The sequence below is a fragment of the Biomphalaria glabrata genome, chromosome 4 (assembly GCF_947242115.1).
Source record: "Biomphalaria glabrata chromosome 4, xgBioGlab47.1, whole genome shotgun sequence".
Lineage (NCBI taxonomy): Eukaryota > Metazoa > Mollusca > Gastropoda > Planorbidae > Biomphalaria > Biomphalaria glabrata.
The window spans coordinates 46,888,844-46,911,311 of NC_074714.1; the positions used below are offsets into that span (position 1 = coordinate 46,888,844).

Genomic DNA, 22,468 nt, shown 5'->3' on the forward strand with positions numbered 1-22,468 from the left:
GAAATGGATTGAAGTGAAGGAACGTGTCTTTGAAAAAGAAACGGTTAATAGATCTGAACACTAGTTTGGGAACCAGTGATATGAACTATATAAACATAAAGATTCGAGTTTTAGGAATCCCCCCTCCCCCCCCCCCCCCCGAAAAAAAAACTGGATGAGTATAGTATGACGTGGTGCTTCAACCGTTGAAATGTGTGCCGGTGGTAAAACCGCTGGAATGCTCTTCTCAATTAAGGGTCGATAATTCATTTGTGTACTGTGCTATAAACTGAATCATTTATTAAAGTAATGGGCCCTTATACAACCAGGCCTTAGTCTCTTCATTGAATGGTACCTGTCCAAGTACTGTACGGAAAGGTAATCACTATGCTGACCACTTGATACGCCATTGGCCTATAATAGTATGCATATTTAACTTTATGGTAAGCGAGAAGATTTTCACTTTTCCCCATTTAGATCGTCTACTGCAGTGTGTACACAAAGCACATGCCGTAGAAGACGTCCTCTACCTCTGCTACTATTCTTGTACTTGGCTTCAGCTCAAAGCTCCTACTGATAGCGTACATTTTCCTCATGCCAGGAATTGCATAGAATGTTCTAATAATTGCACGAGTTGGTGTGTGTGTGTGGGGGGGGGGTCACCTTACAGGATCAAACCGCCCCTTTTTTTCTTCTCTCCCTTGGTAGTTACAGTTGGAGAAAGTTGTCATTGATAAAGTGAACAGATAAAGACTTGCACGCGCTCTCACACTCGAACACGCATGCGTACTCGTGTTGACACAAACTTGTATACAAGATGCTAAATTTAGAGACACACATGAGATAGGCCACCACACTTAGGAGCTAGACCAAAAGCTAAAAGCTAACATTTTTGATTTACTTGTTATTTTCTCTCCCCCCCCCCTTTTTTTTTTAGCTTAACTAAAAAATATGATATTCGAGTCCAAGAACCTCTAATGACTTTAGTTGGGAAACGTAAAGGCGGTTGGCCCTTGCGCTGGCCACATGACACCCTGCTCGTTAACCATTGGCCAAAGAAACATTATCAGTCCTAGAGATTTGCAAGGTCCGTAAGGGGAAATTAATTTTAACTTTCTATATATATTGGTGTCGAGTTGGAGATAGACTTACTTTCATGGAAGCAGGCCATCAATTGCAGCTCTCCAGGCTTTCGATCTATTGTGGATTATGCTCGAGGGAGAAATAGCGTTAGCAATTATTTAAGGGGACTAAACCCAACAGATTTAACCATAATATGTGAATACCGAATAACTAGTTTCCCTTGTTGGTATCAAATAAAATAATTAATTACCAGTAATTAAATGACTAATGGTCCTATTTTAAATTGATTCATGTTTTGTCTACGCCAGTGAATAATTGTGCAAAGTTTCAACTTGATCAGCGAATGGGTGTGGGAGAAATAACGTGTAAACACTTTCTACCAGACAGAGTGAGCTGATATAAGCTTTGTAAAAATTAAATATGATCTCTGTAGTAATAGCAAGAAAATATGTAATGATATAAAATTCTACATAACTTCATTCTATTGTATCGCGTTAGTGAGTATATTGGATCTGTGTTTAATTGTGTCTGATAAGATCTATCCTCCAGGAACAATTTTGTTGCGTGCGAGAATTAGTTTACGAACCGGGTGTCTTCTGTCTGCTCGGTCGGTAGCCATTAAGTTATCTGGTGCACTGGGGATGCAAACAAACTTTCAAGATATCAAGGGAAGGCTTCCGCCGGCGTCGTTTGTGATCGTCTGCTAGGTACTGGTCACGTGCTCCTTTGATAACATTTGACTTGAACCGAAGTAATGTTGAAGATATACCTACCTCCTCCCTTTTCTTCCCTACCCTAGCTTTGTGACTTCCTGGTTGACCCCATTTAGTTTGTTTGGAATCTTTCCACCGAATGTTTGACGTTGATGCAGTTCAGTTGAAGAGTTATGAAAAGAGATGAATGAACTGAATTAGTAGAGAAATAGAGTGCATTTATTGGGTATCCGGTGGGAGCTCTTGAATAATGGCGTCGTGTTGGCAGTGTAAGGGCGTTGGCCAGTGCTGTTTGGGCAGGAGGTAGACCAGCTTAACCAAGAATAGAAATAACAGACTGTCTTAAATACGTACCCCCCCCCTTTTTTTTTTACACTTAGTTTTTTTTTTTTTTTGCTTTTGTATTCTGGGTTTAAAAAAATGTAGTAATACAAAATGAAAGAAAGAACACATTCGCGTAGGAAATAGAGCGTGGGAAGAAATTAATTTATCACGTGACAGATGGGTTCTATAAATAGGCTCCACATATTATTGATTGAGCTCGAAGACCTGCAGCTGACACTCTCTTACCCTGCACTCACCCCCAACGCACACACATGTTAAAAAAAAAAAAGGGTTATCTTCAGAGGGCCTTCTCTTGTTTACCTTGTCACTTAAGTTTCCGCGTGTGATGGAAAACATTTCCAGCGTGCCGCGCGCGTCTCTGATTCGCCCCGGTGACCGTGACCGTAGCAGGCGATGTACACCGGCCGAGCGAAAATGTGTTCAAACTGTCAAATATTGACTTAAAATAAAAACGCGTCTGCTGCATTTGAGTCTAATTTAAGAAATAAAAAGCCAGGTCGACATGCTTTCTTTCACTGCAGGATTTTAAGTGAAGGTGCTAGGCGAGAGTGTGAGGCCCTTACCTTTTTCAAGATTCAATAACTGCACTCAACAATCTAAAAGCGTGTCGTATTTGTGAAGGAAGAAATTGATTAATCTCATTTCTCATATTTTCTTTTATTTGCTTAATTTGTAAAAAAATAAATAAAAAAAAAAAGGAAATATTAAAAGGTCTTCTTAAATGCCGCACAAGTCGCCAATGTGTTTCCGTAATGTATCAAATAGAGATCTATTCTTTTTTTTTTATCTATTTTTAAAAAGCTTATCTCAGCTTACTATGTCTTTCTGTCTTTGTGTTTGATTAATGTGGCTGTATGAGCTGAATTAGTCCCCTTTATACTTTGTGCAGTGTCAGTTTGAAACGAACAATATATAACTATAAAACCTTCTATTTTCATAAGCACTTCGCTCTCACAGTGGTTTGGTTGTTTATCTTGAGAAGGCTTGCGCCCAAAGTTGGAATTCAAGTCGTTAAGCTTTTTTAAAACAAATGCCTCTAAAAAGCGATCACGGTTACATTGAAACAGATACCCCCTTCTTTCTTCTCCACCCCTTTCCAAACTGGTCCAGACAAGTGATAGGATCATAGCGCATTCAGAAATCTAAAAGCATGAAATTGCTCTAAACAGAAACAATTGGTAAAAATATTATTTATAGCACATATTTATTATAGATCTATTACAAATTTAATTACATTATCCAAACTAATTGATACAATTACAATTAATATAAGCTTTGTTAAATTTAAAAAGTATATTTTTTTCTTGTTTTTAACAGTATAATCAGTAACTAAATGTTCAACTCGCTAACTTTCAAGCTTATTCTTTTATCAAGTAATTTAGTTGCATTTCTTTTTCGCTCAGTTTGAAAAACACAAAGGTTATCAACTATACTACTGTATTTGAGTGGATATATATGGGTTGCTTCTCTAGAACCTCGGATCGTATCATTCATGGCTCACATCAGCCTACCACTTTTATTCACATCAGCCTATTACTTTCACTCACATCAGCCTATCACTTTTACTCACATCAGTCTATCACTTTCACTCACATCAGCCTATCACTTTTACTTTCTCACTTTCATACCAACATTCTCCAAATGCCACTGTGACGTCATTACTATGAGTTTAGTCGAGCATGCGCAATGCCGCTTTCGGCTCGTGGTCGGTCGTGGAAACCTATTTCCCATGATAAATGGTCCCCATTAAGTAGTTAACTTTTTTTTTTTTTTGGCCTCCGGCTCTCTGTTTCCAAACCCTGGTGCAGAGTCTTGGTTGATAGATTGGCTTTACATGTGGCGAGCCCCCGCGAGGATGAGTCATAGAATTGAATCTCTTCACTAAAAGTGGCTCTCCATTGTTTGAAGATCGTACCTAGTATGTTATTGTCCTACAGCCTTCATATAACTAGATATTGGATGAAAAGCGAACACAGTGTACACAAATAAATAATAATTAAAAAACATTGCATTGGTAATACATGAAACAGTTTACAAACCTAGTACACCACTGGTGGTCTTGTGGTAGTCCCGTGGAGGTATGAGGTAATCAATAAGGTGGAGGACACGAAGGCTCTCCTACAATGTTGCTATATTCAGCGCAGAGAAGTAGGGCAAAGAAATATATACATTCTGAATCACATAGTAAACAATGATAGAAACTCCTTAAATAAATAGCGAGAAAAGTAATCTCCAAATCGTACGCTGATCTATGTTTCATGTTCCCATCATTATCAATTAGTCCTAAACTTGAGTCGTTGGAGCTCCATAAAAAATATGTGAAACCCAAATTGTCCACTCTGTTCAGTCCAACCAACTTGTCTTCTGGGGGTCATGTCTAGATGCCCCCCTTCTACGGTCGTGAAGCTCTTGGTCAGCAAACCTCATGCCTGCCAGCGTGTCTTACTTAACCATCCCAACTGTCATCACTTCTCAGTATTGAGAAGCTCCTCCACTTAGTCGCGGCTACATATGGCGTTTATACATTGGACCATTTATGGAGGATAGCTTTAAAAAGCTAGCTTTGTGTGTGTGTGTGAGCATCTCTCATAAATCTTCCCTTTTTGTTTTTGTGCGTTTTTTCTCTACATTATCTTTTATCGCCATTACATTTCTTTTTTTTTCGCTTTCTCTTCTTTTCCTATGTTGCTGTAATTTATTGTTAAAGAATGTAAACCGTATCTTTGAAATCTCAAAATAAACAATGCCTCGTCCCTAATGCTCATTTGATCATTTTCCAAATTCTCTGATATTTTTGCCCAAACTTCTACTGGATAGATTTTTATTGTGCGCATTGGAGGACCTTCAGTTAGAATTGTTCTCTGCTCTTGTTGTCTCACGGTGTTGTACACATTGAATTTCTGTTGCAGATGTTTTTCTACATTTTACAAAAAAATCCTTTCACGTGTCTGCCTGCGCTTGTATTATGTGCTCTCGATGGACCCGGGTTTGTCATCACCTTCCGTCCAGCGGAACGCTTTTGGCTAGGGTGTAATAATCTTCAATTCTAAAGGAACATCCGAAACTGACAAAAAAAAAGTAAAAATAAAAATAATATTTGCTCTGTACGTTAAAATTAAAGACATATGTCTGTACTTACTACAAGCTATATGCATAAATAAATTGTTTTATTTTTTTAGTGTTTTATATTCAAATTACTTTTATGTCTGTATGCTTTTGCAATACACACATGCCAATAGAAGCATTCCCATGCGATGAATCATGAGGTTGTTTATGTTTTTAAAATGTACATTGAGGTCGGACAGAGTTAAACAGACACTTTGTCTTAATTGCTCCATCAACACTTCTGATTCTATCATCTTGGCACTGACATTCAAGACGTCTCACTCGTGTTTCATAGGCCAGTGTTTCATCTCTTATTGATAAACGATTTATCTTACTAAATGTACCACTAAAAGAAATCTGTTTAGCTGCAAGAATCACGATTTCCTAACTTTATCTTACTAAACGTATCACCGAACGGTTTTATTTATAGCTGTTTTATTCATATTCGGCCCGTAACTGGGTCAGGTCACTCGAAACTCCTTCCCTTGAAGCACTACGAAGCCTCAGAGGATCGGTTCATTGGATGCCTCAATGTTTTGTCTGTGACCAATGCCTTATACATGGACGCCAGGTTGAAGAATGATTTATAGAATCTAACTTTGAAATGCAATAAAAGTCCCCAGTTTGTACCAAGCTTTTATCAACTCGCTCTGTCTGGCTGGGAGGAACCTTGTATCTCCCACTTCCATTCTCGAATCAAGTTGAAACTTCACAATTATTTATTGTCGATGGCAGCACTTGAATCAATTAAAACAACATCAATTTGTTAATTAATTTTGTTTATCTGGAGACATTAGGGCCCTACACAGTTAAGGGGAGATAAGCATTGAAGAGTTAGGTCGTTCGCTTCAATGCTTAAACTAACGATATAGACTATAAAACCTACTTCTAGAAGCTCAGTGGTTAACAACTCATCCTTAGAGCGTGGAGGCTCCAGTTCAAATTCAGACTCCAGTAACGTTTTTTTTTTTAATATTTGTGAAAAGGCAGCACGGGAAACTTCTCCTTCCCCCTCCCCCAACTGCTAAAAAAAAAAGTGATTGGACTAAAGCGCACTCAGCTTGCACTTAGCATGAAAGTTGTAGTAAACAAAACAAAAATATTAATCAAAATAATTCCAGTTGCACAGATTTATTAATTGTTTTTTTTTCTAGATCTACTTATGTCGTGGTTGATTTAAAATAACTGATGCAATTTCAAAAGTTTTTTTTTTAAATATTTTACTTGTTTTTTTTATTTATTTTTATTTGGTCAAAGTATATATGTTTCATTCATGACGTGACGGACCTCTGTACTTTGTTTTATGAGCGTCTGTTCCGGAAGTCTGGGTAGCTATCAAATTGAGTTAAAAAAAAAAAAAAAGAGCCCTTGGTTTCAAGCAGGAAGTTGGTAACTGGATGCCCATTGCACATGTTTGGGGCCAGCTTCTCATGTGCCGGAAGCAGTTTGTAACACGGAGGGCTGGGGCAACATGAAACATTGGAAGGGTCGAAGATGAGATCGAATCTAGAACGAAATTAATTGGCTATGATAAAGTAAGCGATTCCTAGAGCGGTCTTTACCATTTGAGGATCGATTCTTTTAATAAGCTTTCTTTTTTTTTTCAGTCTGAAGGCTCATAGAAAACATCGGTTGTAAGCTCATCATCGTGTAACATTTACTTTTGTATGCAGGGCATAAGGGCTACAATCTGTTAATCAAGGCATCATTCCAATTAGTTCATTTAGTCTAAAGGAAAAACATGAAGTTGTTACTCGTAGATTAAAAAACAACAACTTATAAATGAGATTGGATACTGGGAATTCCTTCACCTGACGAATTATTCTATTTAATAGAAGAAATATGCCTAATTGATAATCGTTGAACTCCACTATGGACACAAGATGGCAAACTCGGCAGTGTCTACATTTTGTTTAATCATCAATCACTTATTATAGATTCACACGCTAGGACAAATTTGTACAAATGCTCCTTCTTCCCTAGTGCTATTAGAGCAAAGAATGGGTTGCCTGAGCTAGCCAGGAAAACCAGTGACTTGGCAGAATTTAGGTCAATGGTTAACATGCGTGACTAGATGCATGACACGTAGGACGTAATCATCTTCTTTTTTTGAGGTAACGTCTGTATTATATAAGATAAGAAGAGTAAGAAGATAATAATAATACCACTGGGTGATCACATTTTAAAATCTTTTTACCAACGTTTCCATCGGAATTGGGTTTGAACACATGATTTCTACTTGGGGCTGGAACTGGACAAGCTCCATTATGGTTGGCTGTTGTTTTTTTTTCAGTGTGAAAGAAATGGTGGTTGGTCGTTGTATTGTTTGATAAAACTCTTAACAAACATTTTGCCAAAAGAGTTTGATTAGAGTAAACTTTGACTTGGTTTATGTTTTGATATTTTAATTAGACCTGCACTACAGTTACAGGATTTAGTGTACACTACGAGTGCTTGTTCTTTTATATTCTTCTCAACGATTCTGACGTTTCTGTTGAGTTGAGTATAAACTTGATGTGGCCATTGAGTCTTTAAAAAGTATGGGAACCACTGAGATAGATGATAAGAATATTTCCTTCCTTGTAATAATAAATAAATAATATTAAAAAATATATCCCACAAACTTTTGTATATGGATGAAAGTCTACAGTAAATCATTAGGAACTGAACAGATCAAGCGCTGGCCATTGAGAAGCATCGAAACGTTCAAAACCTCTGTTCAGACTGTCATCTCTTGGTCTACTTTGATTTGGGGGGTGGGGTGGGGGAGAATGCTGGCTAAGGTTTTGTTCAATGGCTTCACCTGGCACCGGTGGGAAATGTAACAAGCCAGCAGAAGATGTGTCGAGATACTAACTTTGAGGTCAATGTCATCTCTGGGTATACCTGATTGTGTGGGAGGTAACAATCTTCCAGCAGCGTATCCCTGTGTTGTAAGCTGATGGAAGCACTCAGAATTCAAGTATAACTTTGAACTATAGGAAACTACAGCCGAAACAGTAAAAAAAATAATAATTAAAAAATGCTAAGGTATGTCCTTTTTTTTACTTCCCTCCATGTTCCCCCCCCCCCCCTCATAGATTTTTTGTTCTCCCTTTCATAGTTTTTTTTCACCTCCCCTCCCTCGGTTTTTTCTCTCTTCCATAGGTTTTTTTTTTAAATCCCTCCATGGGTTTTTCTACTCCCCCCCCCCCAATATGTTTTTTTTTTGGTCTATCTGAAGCTCAGTGATACATTTCATGCAATAAACATTACATCAATATGTATCTATTCTCTCGTTAAGTCTGACTACAGTCCAGTGATTTAATACGTGCATCAGGTTCGGAGACGGAACAAGGGAGGGAATGAGAAGACCTGGAATTGGAATAAGTTCAATGGTGTCGTTGTCAAGCGAAATATGTACATCTAAAACTTCATTTTATTTTTTAATGCCATAAAAACGTTTGATCTCACTGGTAGTGCTAGAATGTTGAATGCTCGGTTACACCGTAGAATTAGCGGAAAGTTTCAATTTTCAAAATACGAGAATAACCACCCGGCATTCTGAATACGGTGAATATTCGTATTTATATTTACTTTCTTCAGAACAGCACCATGACTTCTACTCATCACTCCCCCCCCCCCTTTTTTTTTAAAGCATTTTCTTTATATTTTGAATGTTTGACCTTGGCTTTGTCGTCCTTTAATGTTAACCAATGTCATTTCCTGAAAGCGTTAAAACGAACTTCATCTGAATGACTAAGTCTCCTGCACGATTTCTCCATCTCTCGTTTACGAAGACTATTTAGATTTCATTAAGATCTGGATTTCCTCGTGCCGTTCACGCGCCTGCTTGTGTATACCAGGTCAATGTGATTGGTCTTATCCTCGTGTTTCCCTGACATGCAATGTAGATCTACCTATTAATGTTGTTTTCTCGCATAGTTGTGATATGCAGTCAAGTTAATTTTACCTACTGACTAGATCTATACAAGAAACGTCTTGATGCATAAAAGCACTTTGATGTGCCAGCACTGATAGACGGAATCATTTTTTTTTGTTAATTAGCCTATTTGGTTTTATAGTTTCTGTGTATGTGTGTGTTTATGTGTCTGCGTGTCCATGCGTTCTCTACTCTCCTTACTTGTGGACCATGTAACTTTGTCCATGCCTCGAGTCTTTAAAAAAACTTGTGTGTTGCTTTCTTGTTTTTCTAATGACTTTTTTTGTGTGCGATGATATCTGAGTAACCTTGATAATGATCTATCGCAGTGTTTCCCAAACTGTGTTCCTCGGAACCCTAGTGTTCCGCGAGGCCTGAATATTTGTTCCGCGAACTACTGGAATAATTAACTAGTAGGCCACCACGTGAATTTATCTCTGTAATAAAAATATGCAAAGTGTTCCTCTAGATACTCCGAATGGGAGAAGTGTTCCGTTAAGGACAAAGTTTTGAGAAACGCTGATCTATCTGATGGTCGCAGTGAAAGCGCATGTCTGAATGAATGCCTGTTTCTCTTCTTACATTTTCCCTGTCTATTATTCATCCCTTCGCCTTGCTCAATTGACTATCTGTAACAATATTTTTTCTGTCTCCACTGAGTCTGTCCGTGTAAAAGACCAGCATTCTGACTTCACGTTAGCCCGATTGATTAACATCAGCAAACTTGTGTCTGGGTGAATGCAATCCTTTTCTGTTAGGCGTGAGCAGTGAACTTGGAATCACTGTGATCAACATTGTGTAGTGGGAAGCGTGGTCGAGAGGCTAAGTACGCTTGAATTTGGCTTGGCTACCTATGAAGGGGGCTCGAGCAGAGTTGAGTTTACTGAGCGCCTAAAGGCAGCAGGGAAAAAACTTCTCTCATATACCCCCCCCCCCGGTCCACAAAAGAGATTAGACCATAGCGCTCTGAGCATGCTATAAGCATGAAAGTAGCGCTATATAAAAGTGAACTAGGCTAGTCTCAGTGCACTTTCGTGTCAATGTTGTATCTACGAAACCCATCGGCCGAGGTGTTCAGAATCCTCGATGAACTTTCATTAAATGCAATGAGTAGTGAACGCCCGGTTCTGTATCGATTCTTGTGGAATGCGGCGTTGACAAAATATCGACTCGCTTGTTGGTTAGGATGTGGATGTGTCGCTTTTGGAATGTCAATGCAAAACTGATAAGGGCGTATGTCTCACAAAACCGGATAGCTGATTCAGTGCCTATTTTGGTGGGGGCCACTGCCTTATATGATGCCTGTATATGTTCCTGGCATTTACTGTGGGAAATTATGTCTCTAATTCCATATACAGGACCCAAGACACAATTCTGACACATAACAAGACACATAATGTAACTCAATGTCCCCCCCTGTTTACTAGGAATAGTTTCATTACGTTTGTTTACAAACAAAACATGGTTATACAGTTTTGTTAAATAAAGCTACCGCTTAGAACCTGTTTTCTATGTTTTGTATTTTAAATATATATGTCTTCAAGTCACATTGCTGGTATCATCTGTGTGTTGGCTCTTGAGCGTTTGAAGTGGTAAAAATCAAGCTCAATGCTAGCAGTGTTTAAAACATTACAAAGACATAGCCCCATACACACACACACACACGACATTCCTTCTAGTGATAGTTTATGACACTGCCACTGCCACTTAATGGTGTCTATGTTCAACTTCACTTGGGATTGGTTGATGGGGGAAGGAAGAGAACTTATTGATCTACTCCCCTCTATTCTCGCCCTTCTTTCCTTTATTGCATCTTTGCAATCACCTCCCTTGTCTTGAGTCTTATGGAATGTGATATGTTGTATGCTTCCCAGCAGAGTCGTTGTTGGGGTAAATGTCGCTTTGCCCTGATCATGTTGCAAACTATAACTTTGAGCGGAGAAACAATTACTCATCAACATACCCAGCTTCGCTCCCCCCACACAGTTAGCCTTTTTCTTTAAGAACAAGTTTGTCTTGTAAACTTTGCCAGAAATATTCAATTAGCTGTTACCAATATTGTTACCTGGAATGTGAAAGCCTCTTTTCAACTGTATCATTTGGAATGTGATGGCAACACTAAATGGCCGTTGAGTTTTAATACAGAATGTGATTTAAAAACTTGAGAACAAACTCCAACACAAATGAACATATCTTTTATCAACAGCTTATCCACAGCTTTCACCATCAATGTAGATGTATGTAGAAATACAGATGAAATAGTTGTCTATTGAATAATGTAAACATAATACAACTCACTTTTACAAATACACATCTTTCTGTCACTGGTCTCCTGCTTGTTGCTCATCTCTCTGCTTCTGTCACTGGTCTCCTGCTTGTTGCTCATCTCTCTGCTTCTGTCACTGGTCTCCTGCTTGTTGCTCATCTCTCTACTTCTGTCACTGGTCTCCTGCTTGTTGCTCATCTCTCTCTACTTCTGTCACTGGTCTCCTGCTTGTTGCTCATCTCTCTGCTTCTGTCACTGGTCTCCTGCTTGTTGCTCATCTCTCTACTTCTGTCACTGGTCTCCTGCTTGTTGCTCATCTCTCTACTTCTGTCACTGGTCTCCTGCTTGTTGCTCATCTCTCTGCTTCTGTCACTGGTCTCCTGCTTGTTGCTCATCTCTCTACTTCTGTCACTGGTCTCCTGCTTGTTGCTCATCTCTCTACTTCTGTCACTGGTCTCCTGCTTGTTGCTCATCTCTCTCTACTTCTGTCACTGGTCTCCTGCTTGTTGCTCATCTCTCTGCTTCTGTCACTGGTCTCCTGCTTGTTGCTCATCTCTCTACTTCTGTCACTGGTCTCCTGCTTGTTGCTCATCTCTCTACTTCTGTCACTGGTCTCCTGCTTGTTGCTCATCTCTCTACTTCTGTCACTGGTCTCCTGCTTGTTGCTCATCTCTCTGCTTCTGCCACTTCCATTTCCCCATTTAGAACTGCAACTACTTCCTCATTTTTTGAGCTATCAGAGACACATTAACTGCCATTGTTTTACTCATGGTTACATCAGAAACTGGAGGTTTGATGCCTGAGTGGTAAAGCGCTTGGCTGCTGAACCAGGGGTTCCGGGTTTGAATCCTGGTGAAAACTGGGATTTTTAATTTTGGTATCTTTGGGCGTCTCCGAGTCCTTTCATAAGTTTTGGGAAATTTAAAGACAGTTGGTTGTTGTGCTGGCCACATGACACCCTCGTTAACTGTGACAGAAACAGATGACCTTTATATCGTCAGCCCCATAGATCGCAAGGTCTGAGAGGGGAACTTCACTTGCATCAGAAACATACATACACATTCCATAGCCTCTTACCAACATTTGTAGTTGGAATGTGATGGCTGAAATGGAGGAGCTTAAACTCCAGAATTCATTTACTGGCCAAGCTGTTTGGGAGAGCTCAACCCAGCTCAAATGAATACAATATTTGAAATCAGTTAATTTATTAACTTCAAGCAAATGATGTAGAAGTAATCTAGGACAAGAAAATAAAAGTAAGCACATTAAAAAAAATAGGAGCCATGACTTATGGTATACATTGATATGTGTTTTTCTTATTCTATTCATGTAAGTTTCTGCCCTAGTTTTACTCCTGGTTGCTTGGTGACACTTTCCTAAATAAATTTGTGATATCAGTTGAGGAAGAATTCAACTTGTTGGTCACAATGATATCTACACTAGAGTGACTAGACTAACCAACAGATAAACACCAGCCATATAGTTGTTGTAACATATCTGCCATTTGTTATGCTATACAAAATGATGATTCTATTTTTGTTGCACTGAACTCAAAATGTTAATCCATCTCTCCCATTCCCAACTTTTGAAAGAATCTAACCTTTTTTTATCTCAGAACATTAAGATGATATCTATCTGGGGGTCACATAGTCATTGAACACATTTGTTTCAGAATGTACATTTTATTATGAGTCCTAGAGGTAAGAATGTAAGACTTTGTAACAAGAGAAACATATTTCAGGAGATCAATTTAATGTTTTTACATCAACTCTATGGCTCATTAGTGCTCATGTTTGGGTATTGCTATCTGCATAAAAGAAATCTTAAAAGTTATTTAATATCTGACTCTGTCTTTGGCCACCCACGTTTCTAATGGGTTCTTGGCATGAAATAAATGGATATTTATAACAACCATTCTTCTTGAAGTTCACACAACTAGTCATGCATGTTTATCTGTGACTTCAACTCTGCTAAGACATTGGTTGAATTGGCTGATTCAGGCTACCCATTCCATGCTCTAATGTTACTAGGGAAGAAAGAGAACTTATACTTATGCTTTCCTAGTATATGGAATACATTACTTTAAGTCATTCATCTTTGATGTAATATTCTTTAGTCCCTTAACTATTCATCTTAAATATATTTCATCTTGACCTTTCACATTAGTTATATTCTTAATTCCCTTGACCATTATTGTTACATCTCTTAGATGTTGCTAGCTCTCTTGGGTCTCCAAACAAACTAGTTACCACCTGTTGCTAGTCATTAAATAGTTACACAAGTTCATGCCTCAACACAGCATGTCTTCACCACTATGCATGAATGTTTGATTTGGTGTGTATGTGTTGCCCCATGTTGGTGAATGCTTGTGGAGTACATGGATGTGAGCTAGCATTGTGATGGATCAAGAGAGAGAATATGTTTAGTTCCAGTAAAGTATTTACCTGACCTATATATATTTACATAATGAATTATTTGTTATTGTTTACAAGTATCGCTTACACTGTTATAAAGTTTATTTGATAATATAATAAATGTACAAGTTGCTTTAACTAGCCTGAAAATAACAATTGTAATTTCTTTTCTTTCACAAAAAATAAAATATAGCATAGAGATAGTTATGATGTGCTTATATATTTATTTTTTATTCTATTTATTTATAAGTGATTTATTAGTCTTTCTTACTGTAAGTCAAAATAAATTTGAACATAGATGCAGAGCATACACAGTAAAAGTTGATTCTTAGCTCTGCAGGTCCTACATTTTATATCATTGAATTTAGATATAGATTAATAAAAGAAGCTAAGACTTTCAGGAAGTTACTTGATGTTCATTGAGCTAAGTTTGCTCCCAAGTCCCTGTACATCTGCAAGTTAACTTTTAAAATATCAAACATAAAGGGCAATATGATAACATCAACAATCTGGTTGGCATATATATTTAATTTACTTTGGAACTGTTATGGCTACCATGTGTTGATACAGTTAACTTGATTTCCCTTAAAATTCAAATGGTGCAAATTATTTTGTTTTAACTTTGGTCTCAATGGATTATCAAAGTGAATTAAGATCTCTTTGCCTTTCAGATTTTCTGCTCAGATGTTTTCTGTAGCACATGTCAGTTTCACTTACATCTCTTTTAACTGGTTAAATTGATTTCATTCAAGTGTATTAATTTATATATTATTAAAGGAACTTGTCGAATGTATATATTGCCAAATCTTATTTTAAAAAGCAATTTCTTTATTGTCATGTTCATTTTTGTTTTATTGCTAATGCTTGTAAATAATATAAATGTTTTAATAAACTTAAAAAAAACAATAATACAGGTGCTTCAATATTTTTTATCATCATAAGTATTTTGCAGTGCTTTTTTTGAAGAAAAAAAATAGCTGCTGGTACTCAGTGATTAGGTGCCGGCACTCAGTAGTTGATTGCCTAACTTTTAACTACTAAAAATTAATAATATACGTTAAAATACAAGAAAAGTAATAATTTTTTCAAAAAGGTGCTGGTATGCCGTACTGATTTAATGCAGATATCTTGACCTAATAATTTTTTGTTTCTTTTCCTTAAAGTTGTTGTTTTGTACTGTATGCTATTTCAGGCTTATCATTTGTGTGTCGGAAGCATAAAAAACTTAAAAAAAATAGGAATCAATGAATTCCAAAATTTCTTTTACGTCAGAATATTTTTTTCCTTGCAGACCCACCCCACTACAGCATCACACCAAAGCACACACCAGAAACAGCATACCCAGGCCAAGACATCAGTGGTGAGTGTTCAACATAAAACCCTGTAATGCTGAGACCCGAAGACTAGACAATTGTTTGTGTTGTTATTAGACTTGACACATTTTTGAAGTGATTAAGTCCAGATTTGTTCCTATGAAATAAAAACATTGACCTCTTAACTTCAAAAGAAAAGATTCAAATAAAAGTATTTGACAATATTCTTTTAGTCTCCAATAAGTTATTAATACCATCTGAAGAGTTATATGCTTGAATGTAAACAATAAAAAAATGAAATTGATGGGGAAAAATGTTCCTCTTGAAGCCTGTAAATTCTATAGACTTTTAATTGCAAGTAATAACTTTGTTTATGTGTCAAGTCTTCTTTGCCTAGGTTCTTTGTGAAGTATATTAATGTTCTTTTTGTTTTTATCTATACCTCAGTTCATCTGTTCATTTGCTTATTAAGAGAATTGGTAATGATTATAAACAGTTATAATGTTGAAACCTGTTGCCAGTTTTTAAAAAAAGATCTGATAATTTCTGATAAGTTTTATTTGATTTTCAACACTTTGCTTCAAAAGCAGATGTTAAGTAGAATGGATTCTTTCCTCTGCTATTTTAAAACAAGACTTTAAAAAAAAGGTTTCATTTGTTTTGATTCACCTTTGCACCTGTGAGTGCTGGAAATGGGCAGATTCTGAAATAGCTTATTTCATTGTTTTCTTCTTTAAACTTATCAAGTTTTGTTTGCAGCCAATGTACTTATTACTCCAACAAAGTAAATAAAAAGTTGCTCTTACTGCAAAAAATTTTTTGTTGGCTTTTTTTTCCTTAATAGCTTCCAATTTTAAAAGATAGAGATTGGCTGTTGCATTATAATTGTTTTTTTTTTTTATCAAAGCTGTCTGCTTTCATAAGATTTGGAATTTGTCTTGTGGATCCAGATTAATATTTAACTTGATCAAGATACTAGCTTTGACTTTTAGAATAGTTTTCACATTTTATTAAAACCTCTTAAATTTTACCATTTTAGTTCCAAAAGTTAAATAAAATCCTGTACATGTACTCTATATTTTATTAAGAATACCTGGTTAAATATTTGAAATGTCTGTATTAAACATGGCATAATGGAATAAGTAGTTTGAAGAGGCTCTTATCCTTCTGTGTTTCACATTGACAATGTGTGATTGATACCAAGTGGCTTAAATGATAAATGTTCATATTTATATTTGGCATGTGATGCACAAATACTAACGCAGTGTAAATGTCTTTGTTTTTTTTTGTCCAGCTGACAGAAAGGGCACTCTACAAATTGAATTACAGAAAAGAGAAGGCTGTGGACTGGGCCTGACACTTGCAGGTTGGTAGACTCCTCACTTGAAGCTAGGAAGTCAAATACATTTCTTCATATTATAATACTAGTTAAGTGAGCATTAGACAACTCACATAAGATTGTAGCTTTCAATAATGTTTCCATTTTTCTGTTTTCTTTCACGCAGGAGGTGTGGATAAAGGACAACGGTGTTATGTTTCTAATCTACGACCAGGAAGTATAGCACATAGGTAAAGAACGTTAACCAACAAAGTAAAATGTTTTGATGCTTGGATTCGTTATCTGACTAACTTTATGCCTTCACGAGCCCTGCTGTTCGTTTTAAGAAAATATTTGTCTTATTTTATTCTTCTTGTGCATAAGGTATTACCCCAAAAATTAAGGAAGAGGGAAGAGTATTATTTGGTATTTTATGCAGCTCTTTAAGGTAAATACCTCAAGGCTTCTAGACATTCTGAATACTTTTTTAAGTGACGCTGTTTGGGCAGGGCAATTCTTCACTGGAGGTTAAATGTCATTCACAGTGACAAAGTAATCTGAGATGTGTGCAGACAACAGATAACTGTAGGTGTTAAATTGGGATTTCCACTTCCTAATCTGGCCTCTAGCCAATGCTGTAGAGCTCAGTCTTCCTGTGGCCAGAGATAAAGATTAGTTCCATTGTAAACAGTTTAGAACTATTTAAAAAGCTGTATAAGGAAATGATAAAGCAAAGATAGTCTGGTAGATATTCCTAACTTCTTCTATCCTTTACTCTATTGAACTCTTACTCTACTCTATTCTATTCTATTGAACCATTGGGGCACCACATAAGATCCATTGACCACCTTTCTCCATTCCTCTCTGTCTTTGTGCCTTGGATATAATTTCACAGGCCTATCCATTCCTTTATGTAGATATTCCTGCTAAGCATAGTAAATTCTTCTAATGTTTTAAAATACTTTACTAGAGTAAAGAATTTAATAAAATGCTGGCTTTAATTCTTGCTGATATTGATACAAGTCTATTTGAACTAATGTAATAATAACTAGAAGTGTTAGTTACTCAGTAAAACTGTTATAGCCTGAATAAGCCTGAAACTTCATGCAGCCATCTTGAACATAATCTGTTTTATCTATCATCATTTCAGATCTTAAACTTTAATAACAGCATTAAGAGTCTTGGAAATAGGAGTTTCCCTCAAATGTAAATCCATTCAGATAAGATTGGCTTTTTGTATTGTCAGCATAGAGCAAGAGTGAAACTCTAGTTTTGTCTTTGTTTGCCTTTGTATCTGGTTTCATTCCTGAGATCACTAGATATGAGATAACCTCTTTAAAGTCATTTCAACCTCTTGTCCAATGGTTTCTCTCTTTTATACATAAGATTATTTGGATAATTGGAAGCTGCAATCACTTTACTTTTATTTTTCCTTCTTTATCAAATGTTTGATTGAAATTAAGGTTACTTAATGTGAAAGTAAAAAGAAAAACTGTCCATGTTTCAGGTGCGATGCCCTCCTAGTCGGAGATTTGATAGTTTCCATTAATGGGATCAGAACTGCCAATCTGAGACATGAGGAGACTACAAACCTTCTCAAGAATGCTGGGACCAATGTGACGTTAGAAATAGAGTACGAGTTACCTGAATCAGGTAAACATTTTCAGAAAATTTATTGAACTTTTTATTTTCTAATGTTTTGTAAAGGTATTAAGATGTGTTTAAAATTGATTTCTTTGTTAGGTTCTAGTAATGCTAATGTTTACAGTCAAGTACATCAAATTACTCTAGAGAAAGAAATCTCAGGGTTTGGCATCACACTGAGAGGTGGTGCTCTGGTTGACAAGATCAAGGCTCACCCACTGACTGTTGTGGCCATCCGACAAGGTGGTCCAGCTGACAGGTACAATGAATTTTTATTCTGGGGATGATTTCTTTAGAATTTATCGGTGCTTGGCCTACTGGAAATTAGCTGAGGGGCTCTCCAGTTAGTTGTTAGGCTTATTGGAGTTTCAGTGTGGATGTGTTATATAATAATTGGAATGTCATGGTAATAATTAGAATGTCATAGAAGGTGTGTTATATACCCTTCATCTCAACTCACCACTGGTGTAAGTATTGAATTTGATTATTTTTTACAAGTTAAAGAACTTCACTGCATTCTTGAGTTTCAGTACCTTTACCTATCACTTAGTCTGTTGAACCTTTGGGGTACCACACAAGATCTCATGACCATCTTTCTTTATTCCTCTTAGTTTTTTTGTCTTGGATAGAATTTCTTTCAATGGCAGGCCAGTCCATTATTTTATATTGTCTTCCCATCACTTTCTCTGTCTGCCTCTTCTTCTTTTTCTGGTACTATTCCCTGATTGTCAAGTTTAATGGCATATATAAATAACATTTCTACCAACATTGCATTATTTGGCCAGAGACATTGCAAGTCAGAAGTAACCAAATCATTGTTTGCAAGGTCCATCATATTCTTGTCCTTTTTCTTATATTGCACTGAATAAGTAGCTATCGGTGTCTTCCTTGTAGAGTAATAGGTTTGGGATTTATCTTCACTTTTATTATTACTTCATGTGGGTGTGGAAGTTTTCTTTCATTGCACTAATTCATTAGCACCCCTGAAAGGTCCAATTCAGTAAAGTCCTTTGGATAGTTAACCTACTACAGTTTCAAGATATCCCCTTTTTTTTTTTAACATTTATCTTCTTTTTAAATATAAGAAAAACAAAACATTTTGTTCCAAAAATGTATTTTAGGATATTTTTTTTCCTGAGTTTTTTAATGAAATATAACGGATCTTGATTTCTCTAAGTTTGAGATGGGAGTCAATAATAAATTTTAGAAATAAAAAATTGTGACATTGTTGTAAAAATCAACTTTCTGATATTTGACAGAGAAGGCAGCATTCAAGTGGGTGACAGGGTGTTAGCTGTTAATGGCTACAAAGTCAATCACCTCAGTTTGAATGAAACGCTAGAAATATTTGCTCAGTGTGATAAGGCAGCATCCTTCACACTTTCATATGATGTAACTCTTTTAGGTAAGAAATACTTTTTTAAAGATAAAAAACTTTATCCATTCTTTTAGTTTATTATTAGCAATAGGAAATCTAACACTCTCGTTAAAAAAAATATACATATTTATATGTTTGTATAAGATTGTGGGAAAAAAAAAGAAAGCTATGAAGCTATGCTTTTTTTTTGTTGATTACCCCAACTGCTAATAGTAACTTCAAATAAAATCCATTTAGGAACTGTTATGTCTTTAATATTACAATAAATATGAAAAAAATATATCTTCTTAGACTGACAAATATTTTTATTAATAACAATATTTTCGCTAGAATCTCAACGTACCAGCACAAATCCTATTATGGTAGAACTGGAGCGTTTACCTGGCTCTGGCATTGGGGTCACATTGACTAAAGGACTCCATGAAGGGAAATCTTGTATGTGTGTGAATGAAGTGCAGCCCATGAGCTCAGCAGACAGGTGATAACTAGTTCCTTACTTTGTTTGAATGACTTGAATAAGTACAAGAGACACTGTGTATTCACCCAAGCCAAGCCTCTTTGATTAAGTTGAAGCATCTGTGAAAGAATGAAGAAAAAAGAATGTCAGTCTGTCTAGAAAACATTTTTGCCAAACTGATGCAAGTAGGAGGTTTTGTCATGATTAACAATCAGTTACAAGATGATCTGGCAAATACAAGCAAAATGGCTTGCCACAGGACTAGGGTAATCATCAACTGTCCCTGGACTTTTATTGTAGGGGTGCTGTAATAGTTAAAGTGACCAAATCCCTCTACTGATCAGCAGGATAAGCATAAATATAATACTAGCAAATCTCATGGAACTTATCAAGATTCTCTATAACAGAGCAACTAGTGCAATTTGTAGCAATAAACTTACTATCTGGCTGGCTTAGAATTGACATTTAGGGTTAGACAAGCTGCTTTAAAAACAATCTTACAGGGTCTAGTTCCGGGGTGAAGGAAAAAAAAAGGGAAGTCAAAAAGAAAAAATGAGTGGGAGTCATCAATAAGTGGACATCTGTCCTTTTTTAAACTCACAAAGAACAACAACGGATTGATATAAATGTTAAGGCGTGTTTCAACGTATATGCCCTGTTGACTTAAGGAGAAGAAAAAAAAATTGAATCAAAGTAAGAATGAACAAAAAAAATGGAATCGAAATGAAAATGAAACAATCTAAAACAGCTTTTTTTTTTTAAATAATTCTTTAATACACAAAATTTGAATGAGCATACAATGTTTAAATTTGTTTTTGTAACATCTACTCTGTCTTATTCATTTGTTATCTTAGTTTATCTTATAAATTATAGGCATTCCTTTAAAAGATGGCTGCCTGGTCTTGCAGTATGCAGGTTGGACTGTTTTTCAGTCATCTCCATGGTTCAGGTTTTACTCCCTGCCCGCTGCCATCCCCCCCCCCCCCCCCAATCATCCTGTGGGAGGTTTGAACTAGGAAGTAGATTATTTTATCAACTCTGAAGTAACATCCGAAACATATCAAACATACAAACAAAACATTTCACAAATAAATTCAAACATCTTAGACTTATTCATATATGTTAATCTAGTTGATCAGCTAAATAAGAAATTAAAATAGTTTTTTGACTTGTGACTGACAGAGCACACTGACCCCTTTACAAATTCCCTATTAAGAAAAGGAAATTGACAAAATTCTTATAATTTCTTGTAATTGCTACCATCCAATAATAATAACATCTCTTGAATGATGCCATAAACTTTTTTTCCTCTTGCGGTCATTGAACACTTATGATCTCAATTTTTGTCCAAGATTTCACATGATGTCTCTGGAGACACTGAAAGACTCCACCTGTTATTTTATCCTCAGGTCTGGTGCCCTCCACCCAGGAGATTATATTCTTTCTATCAATAATGTCAGTGTAGAATCAATGTCGGTAGCTGAAGCCTTGCAAAAACTAAAATCAGGGGCTGATAACCATGTCAGAGTAGAACTAGTTTCCTCATCTCAGCTGGACCCCTGCCATGAATGTGACAAACTGTTAAAAAGATGTAAGTGATTAGAATGACTGTTACATCTTTTAAATCAATTTCCTCATGAATAAACAAGATTATTATTGTTATCATTATTATTTCAATTAATATATTGCTAATGTTTTCAGCTTGAGTTGTGTACAAATGTATAGTGTAATAGAATATTACATCAATGATTCTAGACATAGTATAGGAACTATTGTAACATTCTGTTTAAATTTATAAGTAGGCATTCACAACTTTAGATCTCCACATTTCTGAATGCAATAACCCTGTTGAAAAAGGGCACACAACTAGCCTTGAGACTTGTTAGAAATATCATAATTTGCTTATTGACTTTTTGGAAATAAAAAAAGCTTTGAGACTTGCTAAATAAGCCTATTTAAAATGAATATTTATAGCGCTAATAGAAGACACATTCTTCTTCTTAATCCTTTTGACTCCCAGCAGAGCTTAGGGCTGCAACAGCACTTCGCCATCAGACTCTTTTCTGGGCAATTTCCCTCAGCTGGATCCATGTCCATCCTGCTGTCTTTGCCGCTTTTAATTATGAGAAAACTTTATTATATTTGAGGGATGTAGTATTGACCTTTGAGGGATGTAGTATTGACCTTTGTATCTCCTGGTCCCCCACAGCTTCTCTCCAGTCTCACATGCTCCCATCAACCACATACACCAATGTCCCATTTCATCAACACTTGAGAAACAAAAGTAGCACCATCGCTGGATACGGAGGCGACCGTTCTAGCAATCACTTTCACAGTTTCATAGAGAGCAACAGTGTACCAATAGGAGCGTCTCAGTTTGGGACTCTCAGTATGAGAAAACCCAACCTGTGGCGGCATGACAGGAGAGCCACATCCTGTAGTAAGTATTACAATGAAAACATTTGTATTCGTTGAAATAATTAAGAACGTTAAACATTTCTCAAGCCAGAACTTCTACACAAATTTTAATC

The 22,468-nt window shown here is 36.4% G+C and overlaps 1 protein-coding gene across 4 annotated transcripts in view; it reads left to right on the forward strand.

Moving 5' to 3' along the window:
• Positions 1-22,468, forward strand: part of LOC106067517 (glutamate receptor-interacting protein 2-like) — a 47,668-nt gene that overhangs the window by 13,174 nt on the left and 12,026 nt on the right. For all 4 annotated transcript variants that reach the window (XM_056025807.1, XM_056025810.1, XM_056025809.1 and 1 more), the window contains 9 exons: positions 15,119-15,187; positions 16,435-16,506; positions 16,646-16,709; positions 17,966-18,111; positions 18,202-18,361; positions 19,362-19,507; positions 19,811-19,958; positions 21,347-21,528; positions 22,147-22,377. In XM_056025807.1, the coding sequence (XP_055881782.1) occupies positions 15,119-15,187; positions 16,435-16,506; positions 16,646-16,709; positions 17,966-18,111; positions 18,202-18,361; positions 19,362-19,507; positions 19,811-19,958; positions 21,347-21,528; positions 22,147-22,377 (1,218 nt within the window). The remainder of the gene's footprint in view (positions 1-15,118; positions 15,188-16,434; positions 16,507-16,645; positions 16,710-17,965; positions 18,112-18,201; positions 18,362-19,361; positions 19,508-19,810; positions 19,959-21,346; positions 21,529-22,146; positions 22,378-22,468) is intronic.